Genomic DNA, 22,341 nt, shown 5'->3' on the forward strand with positions numbered 1-22,341 from the left:
TCTGGAACTCTATATTTACACAGCCATGTCTTAGCTTTAAGTTAAAGTTAACTTCCCATGCAGACATTATTAAATTTCCCCGCATTGTCAGACTTTGCAGTCCAGATAAGTGAGAAGCCAATCTTTTGGGACTTCGAACCAATGATTGCAGACCTGTTTAGGCAGGAAGGAAGTCAACCAGCTCAAGTAATGGGCCTACATCAATGTCCATCGATCTGAACCACTCTCCTTCAAGCCACTCCATGTTCACTACAGATGAGGCAAACATCAAACCACCACAGTGTGCGGGAGAGAGATTACGATGCTTTAGCAGGCCTGGCTGTTGAGAGGGAGATAAGAGGCCTTAAGGAGCTCTGCTCTGATCTGGTTATTTCACTTATCATTGACAAGCAGTTTACTCTCAGCTAGCTCCCTATAGCTAACAGTCTTAGCTAAGGAAGGTGTATCTACTGGAGGGTCCACCATCCAGAACAAATGGGCCACAGCTTGCAATATAAATACACATTCACACTGTTGTTTGGTCATCCATTTGTCTCAATGCAGAAAATCGTTGAGTTATTATCGCCCACTTTAGATGACCAATCCAGCTATATTGACTTTCATGCAAGGTCAAAGCTTGTTTTTTTACAAGAATTCTCACTAGAGTCTGTACTGAGACGCTAAAGATACTTTAAATTGCCATGTTATATATATATATATACATATAGATATAGATATATACACTAAACCTTTGCAGGATGCATGGCACAAACTATGAATTCATCAGTCTGACACAATCGGCACAAACTATGAATTCATCAATCTGACACAATCACATTTGCTTCTCTGAGGTTACACTTGTATCTACTGGTTCTTGCTTTGGAAAACCCAAATGAAATATCCCTGCATCTGTGTCAAAAGTCCCAAGAAGTATTTTGCTTCCATAAGTTTTAAATTTTTTTGATTTGCTGTATCAAACTAAGTCCCTCCAACCTCCATATCCAGTTTTATTGGTTGCTTCACAAACCAGTAGGTACAGGAGTAATGGGGGAGTGTGGTAAAAGGTATGAAGGCTAATTGTTCATGTATATTTGAACAAAACAAAGAAAACACTGCATCCATTTAAATGGGCTGCATCATATGCATTATTTGACATTTCTTCGTTATTGTTTTAGTGATTTATAACCCCGCCTGGATACACTGGGGCCTGTCTTTATTTAAAAAGCCCATTTAAAGGAAGACTGAAAAATCCTAATGGGTGCTGACAAAATAATATATTAAGTATAGTAAATACTTACCAGTGCAACCATCTGAAAACGGCTAAATACATTAATTAACAAGGAGAATTGCAGAAACTGGGGTTTGGGCAACCATTAAAGATTGGAGATGGAGTGTTGTTTGTGTTATTGTTTCAGGATTTTTATGCATATTTTTTAATATATATATATTTATATATTTTTTAAATACACGTTCCCTATGCCCACTGGCATGACTGCATGCATACAATCCAGTTTGTATTGCTGCTGCTTCTTGATTTGAAGGTCTTTACATAACACAGAATGCAGGGCTCTTCTGAGTGGGCCTAAAAATACCTAGGGGCAAGCATCAAAACTAAACAGAGATGTCAAGTGATGCCTCTTTCTTTGATGCTTGTGGCAAATGCAGGTTTAAAGAGACATCGTCCTCATGTACATACATGCCAGCAGCTAATGTACACTTCTTTTTTGGGGGGGAAATAAAATATATGCAGGTCATACACTCAAATATCCAAATAAAATAACATAACATTGTCCAGCTTGTGATTGGCTTTATTTCATTTTCTCTTGGCCAATAGTAGTACATATATACAGTGTGCCTATTTTGACAGGTACCCATTCAGAATAAATGATGCAAAATGCATGCAGATGTCCATATAAACTTTACTGCCATCACACTAAGCAGATGGAAACCACTAATAGCATAATGTGTGTGGTGCTGGAACTGACTAGAATTAAAGCTTCTTACCTCGGGTCACAACCAATGACTAAGGCAGACCAAGGTCCCATGACTCACACTGCCCTGAGCTAGGTTGCTTTCTAACATATATAAAATTCACAAAGCTATGTGACATCTGTACTATATTTTCTTGGCCCACTTATTTACTATTTACTCCGCCACTCTCTGGGTTAATCTTTAAGGCCCCAAACAAGCAAAAATCACACATACCAATAAATAAATGACAATGCAAAAGTAAATGTCAGAGATTGCGGTGAATAGCTAACTGCAGGACACTTTCACTGCATACTGCATTTCCCAGTTTAAAAGATAAAACCTGAAGAAGTATACACTTTACACGTAAATTTAAACTCACAGGCTCACAAATAATAACAAAGCAATGTCAGCTAGTAGCACATTTGCAGTACTTTCCACAAAGCTTGTAAGCACGGATAACTACATAGATGTTTTGCTTTCAGTGTTGTACTTTAAAGAAATAGGTGCACAGATTTATATGACTCTCTCTGATTTAGCTAACTTAGCACAAAAATGTAGGATCCTTAAAGTTTGCAGGCAACTTTTAAGAGCTGAAATGTGGGGAAACAGCTAGCTAGACTGATTTTATGAGCGGTGATGTGATGCTCTGTTACTTGGTTGGGGTCAGTGACCTCAAGTGGCAAATGGGATATGTTGTGCTAAGCTAACCTGACACAGATTGAGCAATAAAGAAAATCATTACTGTTTTTTATAGAGAAACTTTTGAGAAACCCATGGCCACCCCTCTGTTTGCAGAAACCAGGAGTATGCTGACAACGAGTCAAAGAGAGTCTAGACTTCAGAGTTGTACCAGGAAGCAAGATTAATAGGTAAGATAAGTAAGCTGAGGCCATGCAACAGGAGTTTTTTGTGTCACAATGGTGACTCTCTTTTAGCTTGGCAACATCACCATGGTCAACTATGCTGAACACATAACCTAGACATGAGAAGGTTATTTCTTTTTAACATGATATGCCCCATGACTGGTATCAATTCTCAACTTAGAGAAAACCTGTTGAGCCGTCTGCATGGTGGCACAAAATTTCTCATGCCTGGTTTTGAATTTTACATATTCTACATTTAAAATTTGGGATTTGATGATTCATTAAGCAAAGCACTAGTAAAACAAATTTGCTTCATAGTACATCTTGCTGTAAAAGCAAAACTGCAGTCAAACATTAAGGCGAAACACACAAAGTCAAACCCCCTAAACAGAATCAGACTTACAGATAAAAACTATGCATTGTAGCAGGCTAGCAGGAGAGTCTATAATTTACTACAAGGTTGAAAGTAAAGCTTAAGTTTAAAGCTGAATAACTGAGAACTGTTAGAAATGTTAAGAGATGTCGTGATTTTTTAGTTACTGCATTTGGAAAAGGTTAGTTAACTTTCTCTGAGGCATTAGAATTATATTGCAGTTCCAATATGGAAAAAAATACCGGTATGGAGGCTAAAGTCGTCTGTCTCCTAGGCCCAGATTTACTGGAAGCTCCAGGGTTTGGCGAATTTCTGGACCCAGAGTGTTGTGTCTGAGTGAAACAGAATCATTTTACCACCTTGGCGATTGTTTAAAGCTTTACCTCACTTTACAAAAATAATGAAAACAACATTTAATAATGAAAAATATAACTTTTTATAATTCATTACAATAACTTCTTGGGATTAAAAGCTGGTGTGAGGATAAGGCTTATTGCACTGTGCTTCCTCACTAATATAGAACAACAAAACAGAGAATAAGAAATTCCCAAACCCCATTCCCCAAAAAGTTGGAACAATAACCCTTTTAAGGTGTTTTATATAAAAAGTAAACACATTTTTTAAAAACAAATCCTTTTTAAAGTTTAAACATTGGATATTTCTCTTCGTGTAGGGTTTAATCGATTGGCAAATTATTCAGTTGTGCTTTTATTAACACAAAGTGACTTTCAGTGTTTTTGGAAACATGGTTGCACTTTCTGAAACTGAGAGTTTTCATCTCTGGGCTACAAAAGCAAGTATGAGAATGAAACATGGAGAAGCACGATATCAAGCACAAATGCTTGTGTACCTACCAGTTCAAGAAACGTATTCTCCAGTGTCTTATACTCAGGAGAGCTCTTGTTGAACAGGTCATCAGAAAACATCATGTTAGTGACCCTCAAGCTAAAGAAAACCACTAACTCTTTGCTCTTATCCACTGCTGTCATCAGAGGTGTGCTGGCTTGTCTAATGATTGGGGCAGCAGTGGACTCATATGGGCGTTCTTCAGACTCTGAGGCGACTCCACTACCACTTTCCACTTCATGGGGCTTGGACACCAACTCTGTACCATTCTGACTCTGTCCTCCTTTCTTTTGACTGTTTGAACTCTCAGCAATAAGGTCCACTGAGACCGGGGCTACTCCACTGTGCCCTCCACTTGACTCATTGGCATCCTCAGGGGCTTTGCTGCTGTCCACAGGGGATGGCAAAGACTTCACATCTGTTTCTGGTTCAATGCCTTGGACTTTGCCCTCAAGTGGTGATGGTGTGGAAACTGGTGCTGCTGTTTCTGTGATAGACATCTCCAAAATTGGGATAGGGTAAGTAGGCAGTGATAGGTCAGTCAAAACCTCAGCATCAGTCATAACTTCCTTAGGCTGGAGGTTTGGAGTTGTTACAGAAAGGTCCTCATCCTTTTGATCTGGATGCTCATTCCCCCCATCAGCTTGCCTGGGTTCTTGAACGTAAAACACAGCAGGAAAAGGAAGAAGATATTTTGCATTTAAATGTACTTGTACACTTATTGTTATGTATGACCATAACTGCAATACAGGCAGAGCCAGGATGATACAAGGAGTGATCAGCATGAGCAATCATAGAATTTGAGTTACATTAGTAACTATAATTTTCTAGGAGAGCTTTTATGTGGAACCATTCATCTACAGCAGTTATTCCCATGTGGATATCTTATCATCTTAAATATCTTATACAAAAAACACTTTAGCAACAGTGCTTATATTTTTATTTTTATTTTGAGTATCTGAAGTTTACCCCAAAAAGCATATTATGTATAATTTTTTGTGGTGTACTTCCACATAAATTTGTTGCACGGAAGACAAAAATAACTAGCTGTCTAGCTGCACCACTTGCAGGCGACTTATGAATCATAGGATGCTGTTTGAGCCAGATCTTGTTATCTCCCTGCTTTGATCATTTGACTGTATGTCTGAGGCCATGCCAGTCACATTTATTTAATACCCTGATCTGCTGCTGCTGCTGCTGTTAGCCAAGTCACTTCAGTCATTTTAATATTCACTCCATGTTCCATTTCATTAAACCATAGTTACTTACAGCTCTCTCTTTTCTTTTATTGTTGTTTCTTCATATAATTATTATATTTATTTCATCTTTTAGAACAAGAGTAAAGAAACTGTTATCCTTGCTTAGCCTAACTGTAAGTGGAGAGACTAAAAAGACAAACTATAATGCCAAAATCTCACCAAATTTCTCCACTCATGTGAAAAAGAAAGTTTGCACATCACTCTTACATCTTCCATAGGAATTAGGCTGTAAGTAGCAGCCAGGTGCTGATAATCAAATGCACTTTGTTAGTTGTTCATCAGCAACTTTCACAACCTCTGTAGACCAGATGTTTGCTGGTCTGGTGCATTCAGGTGTGTTTTCAGATAATGCCAAGGAGGAAAGACATTAACAATGATCTTAGAGAAGCAAAAGTTGCTGCCCATTAATATGGGAAGTGTCGTAAGGTAATCGTCAAACAATTTGAAATTCACTATTCTAAAGCGAAAAAGATTATTCCAGAGTAGAAAATATTCAAAAGAGCTGCTGGCAAATTAATCCCAAAGTCAGAGCATGCAATGCTCAGTGAAATTAAAAACAACCCCTAAAAACTGTCTTTCAGACTCCACAGCCCTCAATTAGCATGTTAAATGTTAAAATACATGAAAGCGCAATTAGAAAAAGACTGAACAGATACGGATCCTTAGGAAGGGTTATGAAGAGCTTTGGAAAGATGCGTGTGAACAAATCACATTATTGTGAAATAATATCAACTAGGATTTTATTTACCAAAATAATCTGGAATCAAATCTGAGGCCATCTGTCTGACATCCAAAGTTTGGTTGAAACTGTGTCATGCAACAGGAAAATGTTCTGAAGCACTGCAGCAAATCTACAACACAATGTCTTCAATGAAAAGAATACAAATTTTACAGTGGCTCAAGGTCCACAACTTAACCTGACTGTATTGCTGTGGCAGGGTTTTAAACGTCAGTGAACTTAAGTGGCATTGTAAGTTTTCCTACTCATTCCTCTAAATAATAATACAGCACATGTGTCGTGCATCATTTTATATACACATTTCTCTCAATGCCCGAGGACATGATATATTGAGTCTCTTTGGAAAGTCGTCTGGAATTTAAAAATCAAGTTGTTGCTGGTTTAAGTTGGCCTGCACAGCATGAGAATGTAATGACTTGACCACCGGCAGGTTGTTACTTAGTAATGGGTTCTAATATAATGTATCCTCTCAGCATGAAAAATCTCCATCTGCACAACTGAACCACCACATCTAATTGTACTGACATTCCTATTTCCTCTGAAGTATGACTGTTCTGTACAAACAACCGGGAACAACTTTGTCATATATTACTATCTGTATTCTTGTTTCCCTGCCTTTTTCTGTTAATTTTGAAAATTTACTGTAAGCTCCTTTTCCCTACTTTTCTTGCCTGGGTGTCTTTTGTTTTTCGATCCTCACTAATGTTGTTTATGTATCTGAGCTGCCCAGTCCTTAACAGCAGGTCATCCTTCAACAGCTTTACCACCATTAAGAGAAACAAGATATAGAAAACCAATAATGATGGCCACGTTGTTGAGTTCTTCCTGTTATCTGTCAATACCTCTTAATGGAATCCCCACTACGCAGACTGGTGGGTTAATCAATAGAGCTTTCACTTCTTGAAACATCCCGCTTTATAAACATTTAACCTGAGGAAGCCTTACCTTTTGTTACCTCCTCCTCTGATTCACCCTCACCTCCTTCTTCATGTTCAGCTGATGGTATTTCCTCCACCTCTGTCTCCGCTTCCTCCACCTGCTCTGTGAGAGTCTCCACTTTTGCTCCTTGTGTAACGGCCTCCTCTGCAGCATCGTTTGTGGACTCCTCTTCTACAGCTGCCGATAAAGGATTCTCCACTGTGAAGGCAGAAGTGACTTCTGGGAGGATGTTGGGGATGAAAGGCACAAACGTGTGTGTTTCTGGTTTGACAGTAGAAGCTTCGAATGCGGTTTCAATCACTCCCAAGGTGGGGAAGAAACTTTGGGTGAGAGCGTTGTCCTCTGTTGGTGCCTCTGTGGTGTCATCCTCGGATATTACAGTCTCAACAGGATTCAAGTTGAGCTCAGCAACTGGATAAACTGTGGTTACTGAGAAGGAAGTGTTAAAATACTTCAATGTTGAACACAAACTTAATATCTAATTCAGGTAAATGTGTGATATTTTGCTTACCAGCCTCAAAGCTTAGTGTCTGTATGTCCAGTGGTAGTGATGTCTCCTGCTTTAACGCTTTTACAATGATGTGCTTTAGTTTAGGAGCATTTACGTCTTCCCCTGTGTTTGTGACATAACCCTCAGGTTCCTCATTCAGCTCTGTTTCTCCATTAAAGACCACAGCATACCGTACAGACACATCCTCCAGTCTGAGCAACAAGATAAATCATGTCAGAAAGCCTCACAACACACAGACTCCAGTGGTAATAGTGGTAATCCGAGAAGCTTCTTCAGTTCTGAAACTGAACTGAAGAAGCTTCTTGGATGAGAGGTGAAACGTCTTCGAGCAACTTAAAGAAGTCCAGACGCTTTTCTTTGCAAGCTCCTTTGACAGTGGTAATAGTTGTTCACTCAGGCATAAGCCAAAAGATAAGATGAAACAGAGAAGGGATAGCTTCTCTCGAGACATAAGCAATGAAATGTTTCAATAAAATCTATTTTAAGGGAAAACTAAAGAAGGATGTGTTTTTACCGTAATCAATGTTTCCATTTCTATGTTCTTTTTTTTCTTTTCTTTTTTTACGATAAACCTAATTAATCCTCTTTTAACTCACCGAAATCCCAGAACACGTATCTCTTTGAATCCTGGAACTTTTTCAAACACATGAAGCATCTGCAGAAAAAATGAAAAGAGCATTAAAATAATTAAAACAAATGTGAAAGAAATCCTAGAATTTTCTGTTGTTACTGTTAAAAAAAAAATTAGAGCAATTTTTAACTTGGAGTTTTTGAATCCAGCTTGGACATTATGGAGTGCATAACTATTGCAATAATGAGGCATATATGGAAGTTTTCTGTGCTTAGAATCACTCTCCTGTTGCATGACCCAGTTTTAGCCTAGCTTTAGCTTTTGGAGAGATAAGCTCACGTTTAACATTAGAATATGCTGTGTTTGTTTCTCATCGAACGTGATGCTGCAGATTGTGATAAATATATCTCCACATATCTCATGGAGATGAAGCTTTTGGTGTTTTTTTGCTTTGTTTTTTGCAATTTCCATGAGCAAAAAAATATTGTACAGTGCTAACACACACCTGAATGTTTCAGATGTGCAATCTGTTAGCTGCTACTTACACTCGTAATTCCTGTAGAAGCCGTAAGAGTGTCTTTAGTTTTTCACAGACCTGCCCAAATAAAACGTTATTTTTTCGCTGACTGTTACACCTATTTCTTTAACGAAATTCTGCGTTAGTGGCTGTTTGAACTGTGGTGAGAATCTATCCCGGCCTTCTTAGTCAGAGATAATTAGAACTTACTATTCCAGGCTCACGCTCATTTAGAAGTCTTAAGTCCTGCAGTTACCCTTAAAGCTGTTAAATCAATCAGGGTGTGTGTTAGACCTAACGCTGCAATGTAATACAAGCTGGCAATCACGAATACCTTGTTACATAACACCGCCATTAAGAAGGGCTTTTGTTTTTAATGACAGAATAAGACGATCACAGGAGTAAGATACAGAGGGGGACTTGATGCTTAAACTCACCCTTTGTTTGAGGTCTCGGGCGATGTCATTGTACTGTGCAGTCTCGGGGTTACTGAGCAGTTCGCTGTATGTCGGATCCACGATGGTGATCCTGAACTCAACAATATACTCTTCATAGTTTTCTTTCATCATGCTGGGGTTTATCTCTTTTACCTAGCAAACCAAAATCCACATGGCATTTTTTTACTACTAATTAAAAATCTGAAACTTGACAATGAGTTAATGTTCTAACTGTTATAGTTGACCTACCACATCAGCCTCAGTTGGAAGGAGAATCACAGGCGGAGTCCAGGTGCCTGACACAATAAAGCAACATATAAGTTAAATCATGATATCTTTATGAATGTTTTATGACGCCCAAAACGACACAACTACTTGCCAACCAGTCGGGAAATGCATATTTTCCCTAGCGACTGTTGGTTGCCAATGGATTGCCAACCAATCTCTCGGCGTGTGGTTGTGGCTTAAGTCAAGTCTGTTTTGCTTCAACCTTAATGGTGTTTATCTGTCAAACTCACATTCACTTCCTGGCTCTGCAGTCCCAGATTCAATTCTGAAAATGGAAGAAAAATTATATTTAAAAAACTTCAGGGATCTTCACCTTCACCATTTTTTTAAAAAAAATCTGCAACATTCTTCTGTTTGTAATTGAGTGTAAAAATATTTGCTGTTGCAAAAACAACATATATTAAAAAACTGTCAGTCCTTTGGCAATTACTAGGCACTTTACACAGTTACAGAAAAGTAAAGAAAAGAAAAGAAAAGCCTCTCCTTTCTGGAGTGTAGCTGATTCTTAAAAAAATGACTCCACGCACAGAAAACACTTTCACATTTCAGAGGGAAGTTTACCTACCCTTCATTTTCCTCAGCTACTCTCTGGAAATTAAAAACAAACACACACACGAAATGATATCAGCTATTACATTACTATTACACCAAGCAAGCACAGAGTACAAATGTACTGTTATGGAAAGTGGACTTCCACACTCACTCTGGCGACCATGTCCAGGTGCTCCTGAGAGCTGCTGAAATTGTGAGCCAAGTCGTCCATGCAGAGGTTTTCATGCTGGCAGGTGTAAACCCAGGCCCTGTACTCTTCTGAGTTTGGCACTCTGTCCAAGAAGATCCGAAAAGCTTCCCAAATTGCTTCCTGACAAACTGAAGATAAATCACAATTTTTTAAAGTACTACCAAAAAAGACACCATCTAATCTGATTTAAATCAAAAGGACAGAAAAAATAAATAGACAGGAGGTGAATTCCTGCTAGAAAACAATTACATAACTCAGGCTAAAGAGGGTTGTTGTTATTAGTCCTGCCATCGGTTAGTATACAGAGCTAGTCATGATTTACAGGTTACAGTTGGCTTATTATGACCTTTGGGGAGGAATTTCAATGGAGCTTTACATATGAGCACACATACAACAGTACCTTATAGATGTATTCAATCACAAAACAGATTTAATGTGAAATAACAGAGACAGCAACAAACAGTATTATAGCTGTTGTTTCATAAATGTCAAAGTGTATATTCAAAAGTCATTCTGTGCCTGTGACATTTCTGCGAAAATTAAAATTATAAACAGAAAGCTGTCCCGAAGCGACATTATTTTTTATCCGCATCTGCGGCTGAAACAAGCACCATATTGTTCAATAACTTGATGCCCATGGGAAATTTGTTCTCTTATAAAATCATTTCTGTAATGATTTGAGCATCTCCCATACAACAAATTAATCTGCCTCATTTTAAAATCATACGCCACTGCAGCTGTTTTGGGACACTTAAATAACTGATTGCAATGACAAAGGTGGCAATTTTAGCTTATTAAATCACTGATAACCCATCTTTCTTAGACGAGGGATTTTTGCAGTGTAGCTAGACTCTAAAGATTTTTTTTAAAATATTAAAATCATACCATGGATGAGGGAGTATTCAGTGAGATTCATTAAGATTTAGAGACATAGCGCCATTAAATCTATTGTGGCAATGTGGTCTGCGACCAAAGCAATGACGGAACTTAGAACAAACTCTTTTGCAAATAAAAAAAACAATTTGATGTGATTGAAGTGCAGACTTTCAGCTTTAAAATAAGGGGAGAGGCTCCAAGGTCAATTGGCCTGATCCGGCCTGTCTTCTTGTTGTTCTATAACAAATACACACTGAAAAATCATTAGTTTATTTCAAGTATTGAACTTGTATTTGTTAGATGTTCACTGGAACTCTAAATATGAAGTCCAAAGAGTGTTGATGCAAGTGAAGGGGCCCTCATTACAACGAGAAAACAAAATAAACTCTTCAGAGAGATTGCAAAAACTGTACCAGTGGTTCAATCAACAATCTGTTACATTGTTGTTTTTCTTTTTTTGTCTTCCCCCTGTCTCACCATCTCTTCTCCCATCTATTTTTCTTTCTCTTCCTCTCTTTCTTTCATTCTTTCTCCCTGTCCTATCCCCCAGTCATGTCTGTCCCGTCTGTAACAACCGAAAATCAAATCAAATAAATACATAATTATAGTAAAGGTCAAACAAATGGACCAATATGGCAAGGCCATGATGATCCACTTGGTAAAGTCAATCTGCTTGGCATCTTTCTTGGCCTTCAGACAACAATTCTGATGGCTAAAAAAATCTGCTATATTCTTAAAAAGACTGAATTCGCTGGCCTGCTCTGGACACAGAAGATAGCTAAAGTAGATGATCCCCAAAGTCTTCTCTTGGTTAAGAAAAACTATTTCACAACATCTAACTAAGTCAAGAAACTCTCAACAAGACTGTCAAAATCAACAGTCAAGAGACTCCTTCATGAATACAGAGGATTTATAACAACATACAAACCACTGGTTACAGTTAAGAACAGGAAAGCCAGATTAGCCTTTCATAGTCCTGGAAAAAAAACTCTTTAGACAGACTAAATATAAATATACTTCATCGACTATCCATCAGAGATGGTGGCACAGGCATCTACAGCTTCCAGTGGAACCAGGTCACTAACATTTATTGATGATGTGAATCCTTGTAGAAGTATCAGGTGAATGTGTGGGACTATGTTTAAAAATTGAGGTAATTTGCTTTTGTTAAAACTCCTGAATTACATGTTAGTCACATATCGATTGCTCTAAAATCCACTGGTTTAAAATCCTATGGACCTAGCTGACTAAACCTTGTCTTTACAAAATGTTTTGATTGGATAAAACATCCAATTTGGTAGCTGTTCATTCAACTGCTAGGACATCTCTGTTTGCCCCTTATTCTAATAGACTAAATATTTCAGGACAGGCTTGTTATACTAATACACTCTGCTGTGATTAGGCACAAAGTAAATGTTTAAAGACTCCATGTACAGTATAAGCTTACACTAAAGTCTAACACTGCTCATTTCATCTCACCTCTGAGTTTGTAATAGGCCTGGTGGCTGCCGATGACTGCTTTCACACTCTCCTGGGGACACACTTTGACACCCGTAGTGAAGATCGTTGACCTCTTTCCCCGATGTCCACCCTGCTCTGCTCTGACATTGGTTGCATGTGGGATTGGCCTGGAAGCTTCCAGAAAGTGTCGGTACTTTACATCCCTGAGTCCAGAAAAGCTGTGGTCGTGAAGGTCTGCAAGAGTCACAAAGAAGAAGTTATTAAGTCAGGCAGAATGTTTTTACTCACAACATGAATAATCAAACACTTCATGATAAGTGGATGTAATTCTGTTGACTGTCAGGTTGGTGTGAGATTTCTCCCGCAGCAGTACAAGTGTTTGTGTGGATGGCTGGGATAATTAACAACTGATGGGTGACAAAACAAAGGTAAAATTGCACTCCATGTACTAAATGCTCCAAAGTGAGTCACATATTGTGCATAAATTGGGCTGAATGGTTTGCATTAAACAGCAACGTGTTTCTTTGTTATTTGCATTTTTAACAGGTTCATTATTTCTTGCTGATGGGAATCCAACTAATCTGGCATAAGCGTATTATTGTTTTTTGAATTAGCCATCAATTTCCTGTTTAATATCACAATGAATTACAGACCTTGCTAAACAGATTTGTCAGTCTTCACTAGTGTTACAGGTTAAATTTAAATTTTCTGCTTCTAAAAAGTGAAGTCAAAGCACAAATGCCTTCAAAAGACTTCTGGTTCCATAGAAGTCATGACCTCAGTGCTCAGGTCATATTGAATTGAACATTAGGCTCATCTTGTAAATTATGATCATTTATCAATTATCAGTTTTATTCAATTATCATCATCATGTGATCAAGAGTCAGATAAGTGGATTATTCAGGATATGTTTAGTGACTAACAGCTTGTCCATCACATGTCAGTAGCCAATGAGTATGCAGCTTCACAGTCGCAGCAGCAATGGCAAAAACGCTGAGGCTTCATGATGTGACTTCATGGGATTTTTTTTATACCGTCTATGTTGATAATGCTCCAGCTTTATATCATCTCACCCAAATATGGTCTCATCCAGGTTTAAAAAATTAAAAATAAGACCGAGACAGCCAAAATATATTTCACATGAAGAATTCCACATTTTAAAAGGTGGTTCACAAAAAAATCCATCCAGATTTAAGGAAACGCAATCCTAAAATGCTGTCATGCCCTTTCAAATAACCCTTATTAATCTTGTCATATCAGAAAATGGGCAGCCAGCACTTACTATCACCAGAGAGAATTTAATTTGACAGGTATTTTATCCAGCAAGGTGCCATCTGTTTAGTTGTGCTACGGTATGTTAACTGCTGCTTGCTTTACCGCTGCTTTTAAAGAGCATTTGTAGTGAAAAGGAAATCACACATAGAGTACATGTATTTTAGGACTGTCTAATCCAACGACAGCCTCTGTGTGTGATTTAATTATTTTTTAAAGGCGCAGACACTGATTCAAGCTTGTAAGTTTACTTCAATATGAAGACATCCAGAGACTAAATCTTAGAGGTGCTTGTTTGTGACTGGAAAAATGCAGAGACATATGGAGAAAGACTTTCTAAGTTGAATTGACCTTGTGCAGCTTAACCCACGTTACGTCACTGAGACTGGTGAGTGGCTAAAAGAGTAAGCGATGAGATCGTGCTGGGCCAAGTATGAATGAGCAGAAATGCGTGCGTGTGGATTACTGTCGAATAAGGGTATGCATCTATAGCAAACCTTAAAGAGATTGAATTTAGCTACAGTGGTTAGAAAAGAACAATTCTGCAAATGAAGGCATTGAAGAAATGACACAGATTCCCCTGTTTCCATGAATTATACCGCTGAGATGCTGCACAGAGGATGAGAGCTGCTCTAATTTTCTGATCAGTTTAATTAAATAATCTTTACGAGCTTCAGTGACACTGGTGAATTACAGGAAGGTAATTGTGCGCCATTACAAAAGCTAGTGTGCCAGTCAGTCTCTCCAACACAGTTACCCCATTGAATAAAGCTATTTTAGAAGAAAGCAATCATTGTCGTGCCAGGTGGCAAACCTTTGAGGACTTCTTAAGAGAATAAGCTGGGATTTATGAGCCCCAAAACAGAGTCTGGAGGTCATTGAGCCCAAACAGAAAACTGTGCCTTTTCAGGATTAGGATAGAGAATGAAGAATACGGACAAATAGAAATAGGGAGTGTGTAATTACTGTTGCAATTGTATTCGACTCAGAGCTTTTAGCTGAAGCTGGTATATTTCTGGGGAGATACAGAGAGTGGGCTATCTCAGTACTTAAATTTTGCATATCTATGAAAGCACACGGAGCTGTTTTGCATGTTGCACCAGTGCATTGTGAATCACAAACATTGTCATACGTGACAGTTTCAAGAAGTGAGTTTAAACATTTGCAGTGAGTGGACAGTGTACTTGAATTACTGTTATTGTGCAATATTATAAATGATTTTTATTGCAAAGCTGTTACATTGATAGAATATGTGTTGCAATCAAGCAGCTGGCAATGCTTGTGTACACTCTATCTTTGTCCACCGTGTTAATTTATGTTAACTTCATTTAATTAATACCTTGGACTGTACATAAAAGATGGATGCAGTGTCACTATCTGCATCTTAGTTCTGCTACCTTATAAAAATACGTTTCTACTGTCTCATCAATTCCTCACTTATCATGTCTTCTTTGAAATAACTCAGACAGTGACAGTCCAATGCTTCAGTTGAAGGTGGAAATCCAGGTGACATCACTGTGGCTGTGTCCATCTTTTATAACATAGTCCCAGACTGAGTCCTAGTTTCAGTCTCATAATCTTTTTGGAAGTCATACAGTATGTTGGTGGCGATTGTTTCCATAGGGTCTCCTATTTAGGTTTTGCACACATGTGACCGCTAATCAGGTGGCATTAACTTGACCGCCGTTTGAGACACGTGACAATCACTGTAGGATCGAGTGACCTAGGGACCAGTCCACAACCATCAGTCATGAGGGGAAAATGATTAATCACTGACTGGTTGCTGGACGGTCACTGTTCCAGTCACACAGATGTAGAGACCAATCGGTGACTGCCTGGCAACAATCTGTCACTAGGGAAAAATTCCCAAAACCAGCTGATATAAACCTCCTTGTTACTGGTCACTAGCTTATTGCTGCGGTCGCAGTTTGAGTGTAAGCGACAGACATTGCAAACACTGTCTGGGTGGTCTTTGGGCTGCAGTAAGAAGTGCAACACAAACCAGAAAAGGTGATGCTTTGGTTTCTTGTATATTGCCACAAATGACTGTATCTTCGTCTGCAAATTCTTGCTAACAACTAGCCTTCAAAGTAAAAGTTGTGGCTTAGTGCTATAGCCCAGCGGTCCCCAACCTTTTTTGCGCCATGGACCGGTTTATGCCCGACAATATTTTCACGGACCGGCATTTAAGGTGTCAAAATAAAACTAGTACCGGTACCGAAAAAAAGAAGATTTATTCATAACACACGTGAAAAGACCCAGGAAAACCGAGTAAACGATAAAAACGATAACAAAATAATGCTGAAAACCGATAAAAACCCTGAAAACCATACATTTCACACCTGAGCCTCAACTCTCGCGGCCCAGTACCAAACGACTCACGGACAGGTACCGGTCCGAGGCCCGGGGGTTGGGGACCGCTGCTATAGCCAACATGTTTCAAAGGGTGCCATTTTTACTTTGAAGGCTAGTTGTTACAGAGCATGAAAGAGCAACTACACAAAACCGTACCAGTCTTCTAGCAACTAAAGCAACCACTATGAGTGTTTTGATGCTGCACCTTCTTTGGAACCCATTTCTCCTGGTGAGTGTCAGAAACCTCCAAGAACACATTTCCACAGTAAGAAGTGGTTGTATCATGTGCAATATGCTAAACAGCGCTTGAGCACTGTGCACATGACATCCCATGAGAAACCTCATTATGCTTGATGTTATTTCTATGTAAAAACTTGGAAGTTATAAAGAAGCCTTATTTAGACAGATGTTCATTACTTTGCATTTGTCAATATGTTGCATGTGTAACTGCACTACATAAATAAAACCCTTTGAAATGAGCAGTACTCTTTAATCCAAATGTAGCATAAGACCAAGAAAATGCAATGAATGCTTAGGATTGTAACCTGTAGCTTTATGAGGAACGTAGCCTCCAGTTTAGAGACTGTCAGGCAGACTGATTGAACAAAATAGTTTCCAAACATTTCAGCAAGTTAAGCTGCCAAATCATTTTTTTCCTAAGATTCATAGCATAACATTTGAATTGGTTTTGCTTGAAGCCTCATTTGCACATGCACAGACACGAGGGCCTAGGCAAAAGGAGGGAGTGTTGGCACGGGCCTTAATGCCCAGTGCATCCGCAAAAAGGCCCCACAGCAGAATTACAAGCCAGAAAAGATTAGTGTCCTGCGACACTGGGAACAGAATGGCTTTTGTTTCCTTCAGGATAATGAGCTCACCCGGGCACATCACACTGAACAAGACAACCAGTGCCGATGAAAATGTTATCCCTGTTGAAATTTCGCTATCTTTCTCAGTGAACACCTATTAGATGTCACGACCAGTTTAATTCACACTGAATATTCATGACCTTAAGAGTGGTTCGCTATCTGCTTGACATTTGCTTGACATCTAAAAATCAAAGATCTTTCCGAGGGTGAACTGGCATTTTGTAGCCTGCCGGGAGAGTAATTTAGGTAACAGAGTCTCATGCACATAAAACAGAAATACCCTGTTGTTCCTCTAAATTTCACCACTAAATTTGCTAAAAAACAAAAACAAACTTGCAGGTAGATCTTTGCATTAAAGGATAATTTGTCACTGGCCAAACTTAAAGGAATGCGAACAGTCACTTTTATTTTCTAAATTTTAGTAAGCTATCAATCAGATGCATCTTAAAGAAAGTTTCTTCATTCTACAAGATGATTCTTACCTTTGATTTGACTTGCTTGGAGGGTAAATAGACACAAAGTTAAGAATAGTCCCGACTTCAAAAGCATGATGGGCTAAAGTGTAAAGTTATCATTTGTAAAGTGACTGTGGCAAAAAGCAATAAAATCCAGAATCTCCTTATTTCGAGTTCTTTAGCAGAATGTATAAAAGTCTCCTCATCAGTGCATAGGAGTTCTTGGCAGGCACCAAAACTCAGCTTCTGCAATCGTTAGTTCCTGGATGCTGTGGGATCCCAGTACACTGCAGAGGTGATTGCATGAATGGACGAGCAGTGGGAGCAAGGGAGGAAGGAGAGGCAAAGGAAGAGAATCTGGGAATAGATGATATTTTGGCTCAGGAGTTTCCTTCCATGCTGTCAGTGTAACAACAGTTACAAGGTTAAAAAAGCAGGCTCTGCTTTGAGCGTAATCTCTTTACCTTCTTCTTGCTGCTTGTAATCCTCGAGGGGGCCACGTGGCTCCCTGGCCTCATCCTGTTAGTCACCTTCTGGACCCTCGTCTGTCAGCTGAACAAAAGTGGGGATCTGCCAACCAGCTGAGACCAGATAACTACTGCCCGCAATTGCTAGGGCTTGATCACTCACGACCAGCCTCTTTGTGTTTTTGTCTGCCTCTATGTGCAACTGTAAAGCTGCCCAACTCTTCTTCGTCCTATAGATGTCAAGAGAGGTCAGCAGTTTGTTTCTGTCCTACACACCAAGCTACCAGACAAACAATGTGCTTTGTTGTTTTTTTCGCTGCACAGGCATGTTGAGCCTCTAAGACTCTTTCCTCTAGGTCCTGAAGAAGAACATTACTGACCTTCCTTCCCATTACCAGTTCGGTAATTTACTTGAGAGCACTTTCCTATGGTGTGCTTTTGTTCTTTGGTTGCTATCTGTGACTAGTTCTTCTTGCGTCCAATCCCATGATGCTGCGACACTAACAGCTATGAAATAAGCAGCATCCTTGACATGTGATGACTGCACTGAAGTGAGTAGGCTTTCCTGGTTTGGTGTGCCAGGGTGGAAAGGCTCTGTGTTGTTAGTCTCCACCCCCACCCACATATTTTAGTGAATAGGATTAACTGCTGTTGTTGGCTGTTAGAAATTTTTTTCTTTCCTTCTTTCTTTTGCAATAAATAAGCCTGTTCATTATATTCATAATCCATCCAGGCACTTTTTTATACATACTAATCTGAACAATGACTTTTTCTGAACCTTTCAAAACAAAAGTAATCATTTATTTTTGCTTGTTCTAGGCAAAAATAGAACCTAGACCCTTGTGTCTAAAAACAATTTCACATCCATCAGATGTGATAGAGATGTTTCCAAAAACCTGTCGAACAAGAATCCAGTTTGTAGCCCGACTTCTTCCCCATCATTTTTTCCCAGCTACTGTCACTACACATGGCTATCTGTGAAATGATTGCGGTCCAACCAACCACCAACAAGAGCTTGGTGAGAGAGCAGTCACGGGCTTTGCAGAGCTACTAACAGGCAGGGCATCAATGTGCATGCAATAGAAGGTAGAAGATCAAATGTCTTGATCTTCTTTTTCTGTAAGACTATTTCAAAAAGGTAAATAAAAGAGAAATTGTGTTGTTAAATCTGACTGTTCCAGGATGTCTCTCCAGTTTGTGACGCTGACCTGAATCCTTCATGATAACACAAAAGGTAAAGTCAGAGATTCAAGGTTCAAGGTGACGATTAAGAAGAATTGTTTTTAACATCTGAGATGAGATTAGAATAAACTGAAAATAAAGCAAAACACTGTCAAACTGAAGCATTGTTTATGCATAAAAGCAGCTAATCTTGGAGCTGAGACTTGCACATTAATAATGTATTTCAGCTCTGTTTTCATGAGTTACTTTGATATTGTTCCCAAGATAAACAAAGCTTTGTCCATCTCAACTAAGATTTGATTCAGACAGGCTTGACCTTCTCCCACTGGCTGATGACTTGAATCATTGTCCAATTAGAGAGGTCAGTTTAAATTATGCAGCAGAGGGAAAGTGGTACTTGCCATCTGTCAGAAGGGGTTATTTCATTAGGGACAGAGCCTGGGTATTGCTGACTGCCACAGTCTGGCACAGCATAAAAGACACCTGCCGTTAAATTCATCATTTGTCCAGAGGGAGACTGAAAGAAGATTTCAGGCTGAGAATTTGACTTCATCCTTGGTCAGTATTTGTTAATGGGTACTAGACAACTGCACTGATGTGGGAGGAGAGATACCCAGACTGCCTAGCAGCCGGAGTACCGAGCTTGAAAGTGTGCTTAGGCTATGGGTGCACACTGAAAAACTCACAGTGTTGGAGATACAAAAGGATTTGTCTATACTTTAAAACACTGGCTAAGATATAGAGTTTGTTCTCTGTCGAGAGACAAAATGCCAGAAAATCTGCAATGGAGGGGCTATTTGCATGTGTTTGTAGCTGTTCCATGATTATTGTAAATGGCAGAAGTGCTCCTTACACCTTAAATCAACTATGTGTCTTAGACTCTGTGCACATGCTTTGCTACACTGGCACTACATCGACACTACTTTTGCTTTTGCTGTTGATATCCTCCACACACTGATTGGATAAACAGCCAAAGAGGTATTTCACAAATAAATCTTGATGATAAATTAGCCATTACAACATAAAATTAGACATAGATACTGCTGATTTGCTGGGATTTTCTTGCACAATCATCTCCAGGGTTTACTAGGGTTTATCCTTTTTCTAGGCCTGAGTACCTTCTTGATCTCAGAGGTGAAGACAATGGACAAACTGTTTCAAGATCATAAGAAGACAAGAGCAACTCAAATTATCCAAAAATGAATGCAGAAGAGTATCTCTAAATGGATAACACATCAAACATTGAAGCAGATGGGCTATAGCTGTCAGGGTGCTGGGTCAGTGACCTAGCATTTTGAGTTTATTTTGTATTTCTGATTTCTTTTGATGTATTGGGGACATTTTTAGTTCTAGTGCTTACTGTTAGTATAGTTTAGCTAGGTTTCAGTCTAATTAATGCTATCATCCATGCTTCCTTGTTTATGTGTCTTTTTCTGTTTCCTGTGTAAGTCTGTCTTGTCCTCTGTGTATGCCCGTGCCTCGTCCCCCTTACCTGTCCCTGTGTTCCCCTCCTTGTGTTCCATTCTAGCTCCCTAATCTGTCATGTGTTCCATGTCCTATTGTCAAGCGTGTGTTTTCACAGTCTACGTCTCAGTATGATTCCTGTTTTATTTTGACAGTCTTGTGTTCCGTGTTTAGTGTGTTTAGTTTTGCTTCCCCTCTGGTATCGTGTCAGCTGTGTTTTCACTTCCATTATTAGCCATTGTTGAGCTTTCTGTTTACCTCCTCACGTCTCCATGGTTCATGGCGTCAGGATTTTCAGGTTTCATGTTTTGGTTTTTCCCAGTTTTCGTTTTGTTAGTTCTTGTTCACTTTATGTTATCATTTATTTAAATATGTTTCATTGGCTATAATAAAGGCTATTTTTTTCGTTAGATTCAGTCAACCCTGTTGGAATTTGACATAATCAACATGAAACCAAGGATCTGTTCTGCTTGTAACAACAGTTCAGACTGGTGATGGTAGTGATTTCTTGAACATAATAGCAAATTACTGAAGTCAGATGACCTCCATGGTCAACAGATCCCAATAATATTCCCAAGATTTACATCATGGATGTGCAGCTGACAAATCTGTTGCAACTCCATGATGCTCCATGTATTACATAAAATCTTGGATGGCAGGGGAAGGCTATGAAAGTAAAGACACTTTACTGTTTTTAAATCTCTAAACTAAATAAAAAGTACCTTCGGCTGCTCTCCTGACACAAGATGTTAACCTCAACAGTATGGAGCTACAAATATCTAACCTATTCTGTACTGTAATTAATTTGTGTCCTTTTTCATTTTTGAAAATGAAAATTTCCCCCTCAGTAAAGTACAATTCCCTAATGCAGTACTTTTATACATTTAGGTCTTGCATTCACTGCCAGTAATGACCCTAAACAGACATAAAACGAAAAAACATCTAAGAGATTTTTATCCGATTTAACTGTTTGCAGTTACGATTCTCTGCACAAGAGTAACCAAAAGATTACAATACATCATCTAAAAACTTGTGTGATCTGCTTCAACTGAGGTTCCAGCTTTTAACCTTCCCTTGGAGAGCAGAGAAGATGAGTGCCCCGGGGCTGGCAGTCTAATATTAGAGTCATGTTTGTCGTAACATTCCTCTTTGAGAAAATCCACTCTGGGCTGATTAGCAGTGTGATCCACTCTAGTAGACCGGCAGCGGTGAACGTGCCATCGTAGCTAGTGCCATCATCAGCTCTGTGAATCGCTACTGGAGTTCATAAGCGAGGACGTTCTTTAATAATCTTTTATGAAGATAGGTTTGTAAGTGTAGTTTCTACTGAACTTGTGAATTTCTTTCGAGGCTGTTAACACATGTAGACACATATTAAGAACTGTGAATGGTAAAGGTCAGGTTGTGTTCATGGATAACCACCACAGTATTCAGTAGCAGCACAGGTTGTTAGATATTTGAGACACTTTTTACTATATTGCATTTTACAGTAGAATTATGGGAATTAAAGTAATGTTTGTCTACAAAGTTGTACTCTGCTCTCTAAGGTCGAGATTAAGCAGAGGAAACTTTAATGGACACTTTAATATGAAAGTGTTTTTTGACACATTAATCGTGTACTTAATTCCTCATGTGGAGGCAACCCTGCCTTCTCTGAGAATCGTGGGGGCTTTGCCAGCCTTGAGGGAACTGATTAATTACACAAACTAAATTATACACTAATTAGTTAAATAAGTAAGACAAATTAATACTCAGACAACTGATCTAGCAGTCAAATTTACTATATAGTGCATGTTTTATTTATTTAATTATAGATAGATAGATAGATAGATAGATAGATAGATAGATAGATAGATAGATAGATAGATAGATAGATAGATAGATAGATAGATAGATAGATAGATA

General features: G+C 38.9%; 1 protein-coding gene across 2 annotated transcripts; it reads right to left on the bottom strand.

Annotated features, from left to right (window-relative positions):
- Window positions 1-1,535: 1,535 nt before the first annotated feature.
- On the bottom strand, window positions 1,536-18,349 carry LOC102298518 (interphotoreceptor matrix proteoglycan 1). 2 transcript variants are annotated; one of them, XM_042222442.1, is made up of 12 exons: window positions 17,351-18,349; window positions 12,391-12,606; window positions 9,997-10,163; window positions 9,859-9,881; window positions 9,524-9,558; window positions 9,255-9,301; window positions 9,006-9,158; window positions 8,077-8,135; window positions 7,481-7,671; window positions 7,009-7,398; window positions 4,041-4,687; window positions 1,536-3,518 (listed from the first exon to the last, which is right to left on the bottom strand). In XM_042222442.1, exons 1-12 carry the CDS (start codon window positions 17,415-17,417, stop codon window positions 3,369-3,371), a joined length of 2,145 nt encoding a protein of 714 aa, XP_042078376.1. In that variant the 5' UTR covers window positions 17,418-18,349; the 3' UTR covers window positions 1,536-3,368. The 2 variants fall into 2 exon arrangements, with proteins under 2 accessions (XP_042078376.1, XP_005925796.3); XM_005925734.3 differs by having other exon boundaries at window positions 6,976-7,398.
- Between the last annotated feature and the right edge of the window lie 3,992 nt (window positions 18,350-22,341).

Source organism: Haplochromis burtoni, unplaced genomic scaffold (assembly GCF_018398535.1).
Source record: "Haplochromis burtoni strain Fernald_Lab_line unplaced genomic scaffold, NCSU_Asbu1 Contig_86, whole genome shotgun sequence".
In the NCBI taxonomy this organism is placed as follows: Eukaryota; Metazoa; Chordata; class Actinopteri; order Cichliformes; family Cichlidae; genus Haplochromis; species Haplochromis burtoni.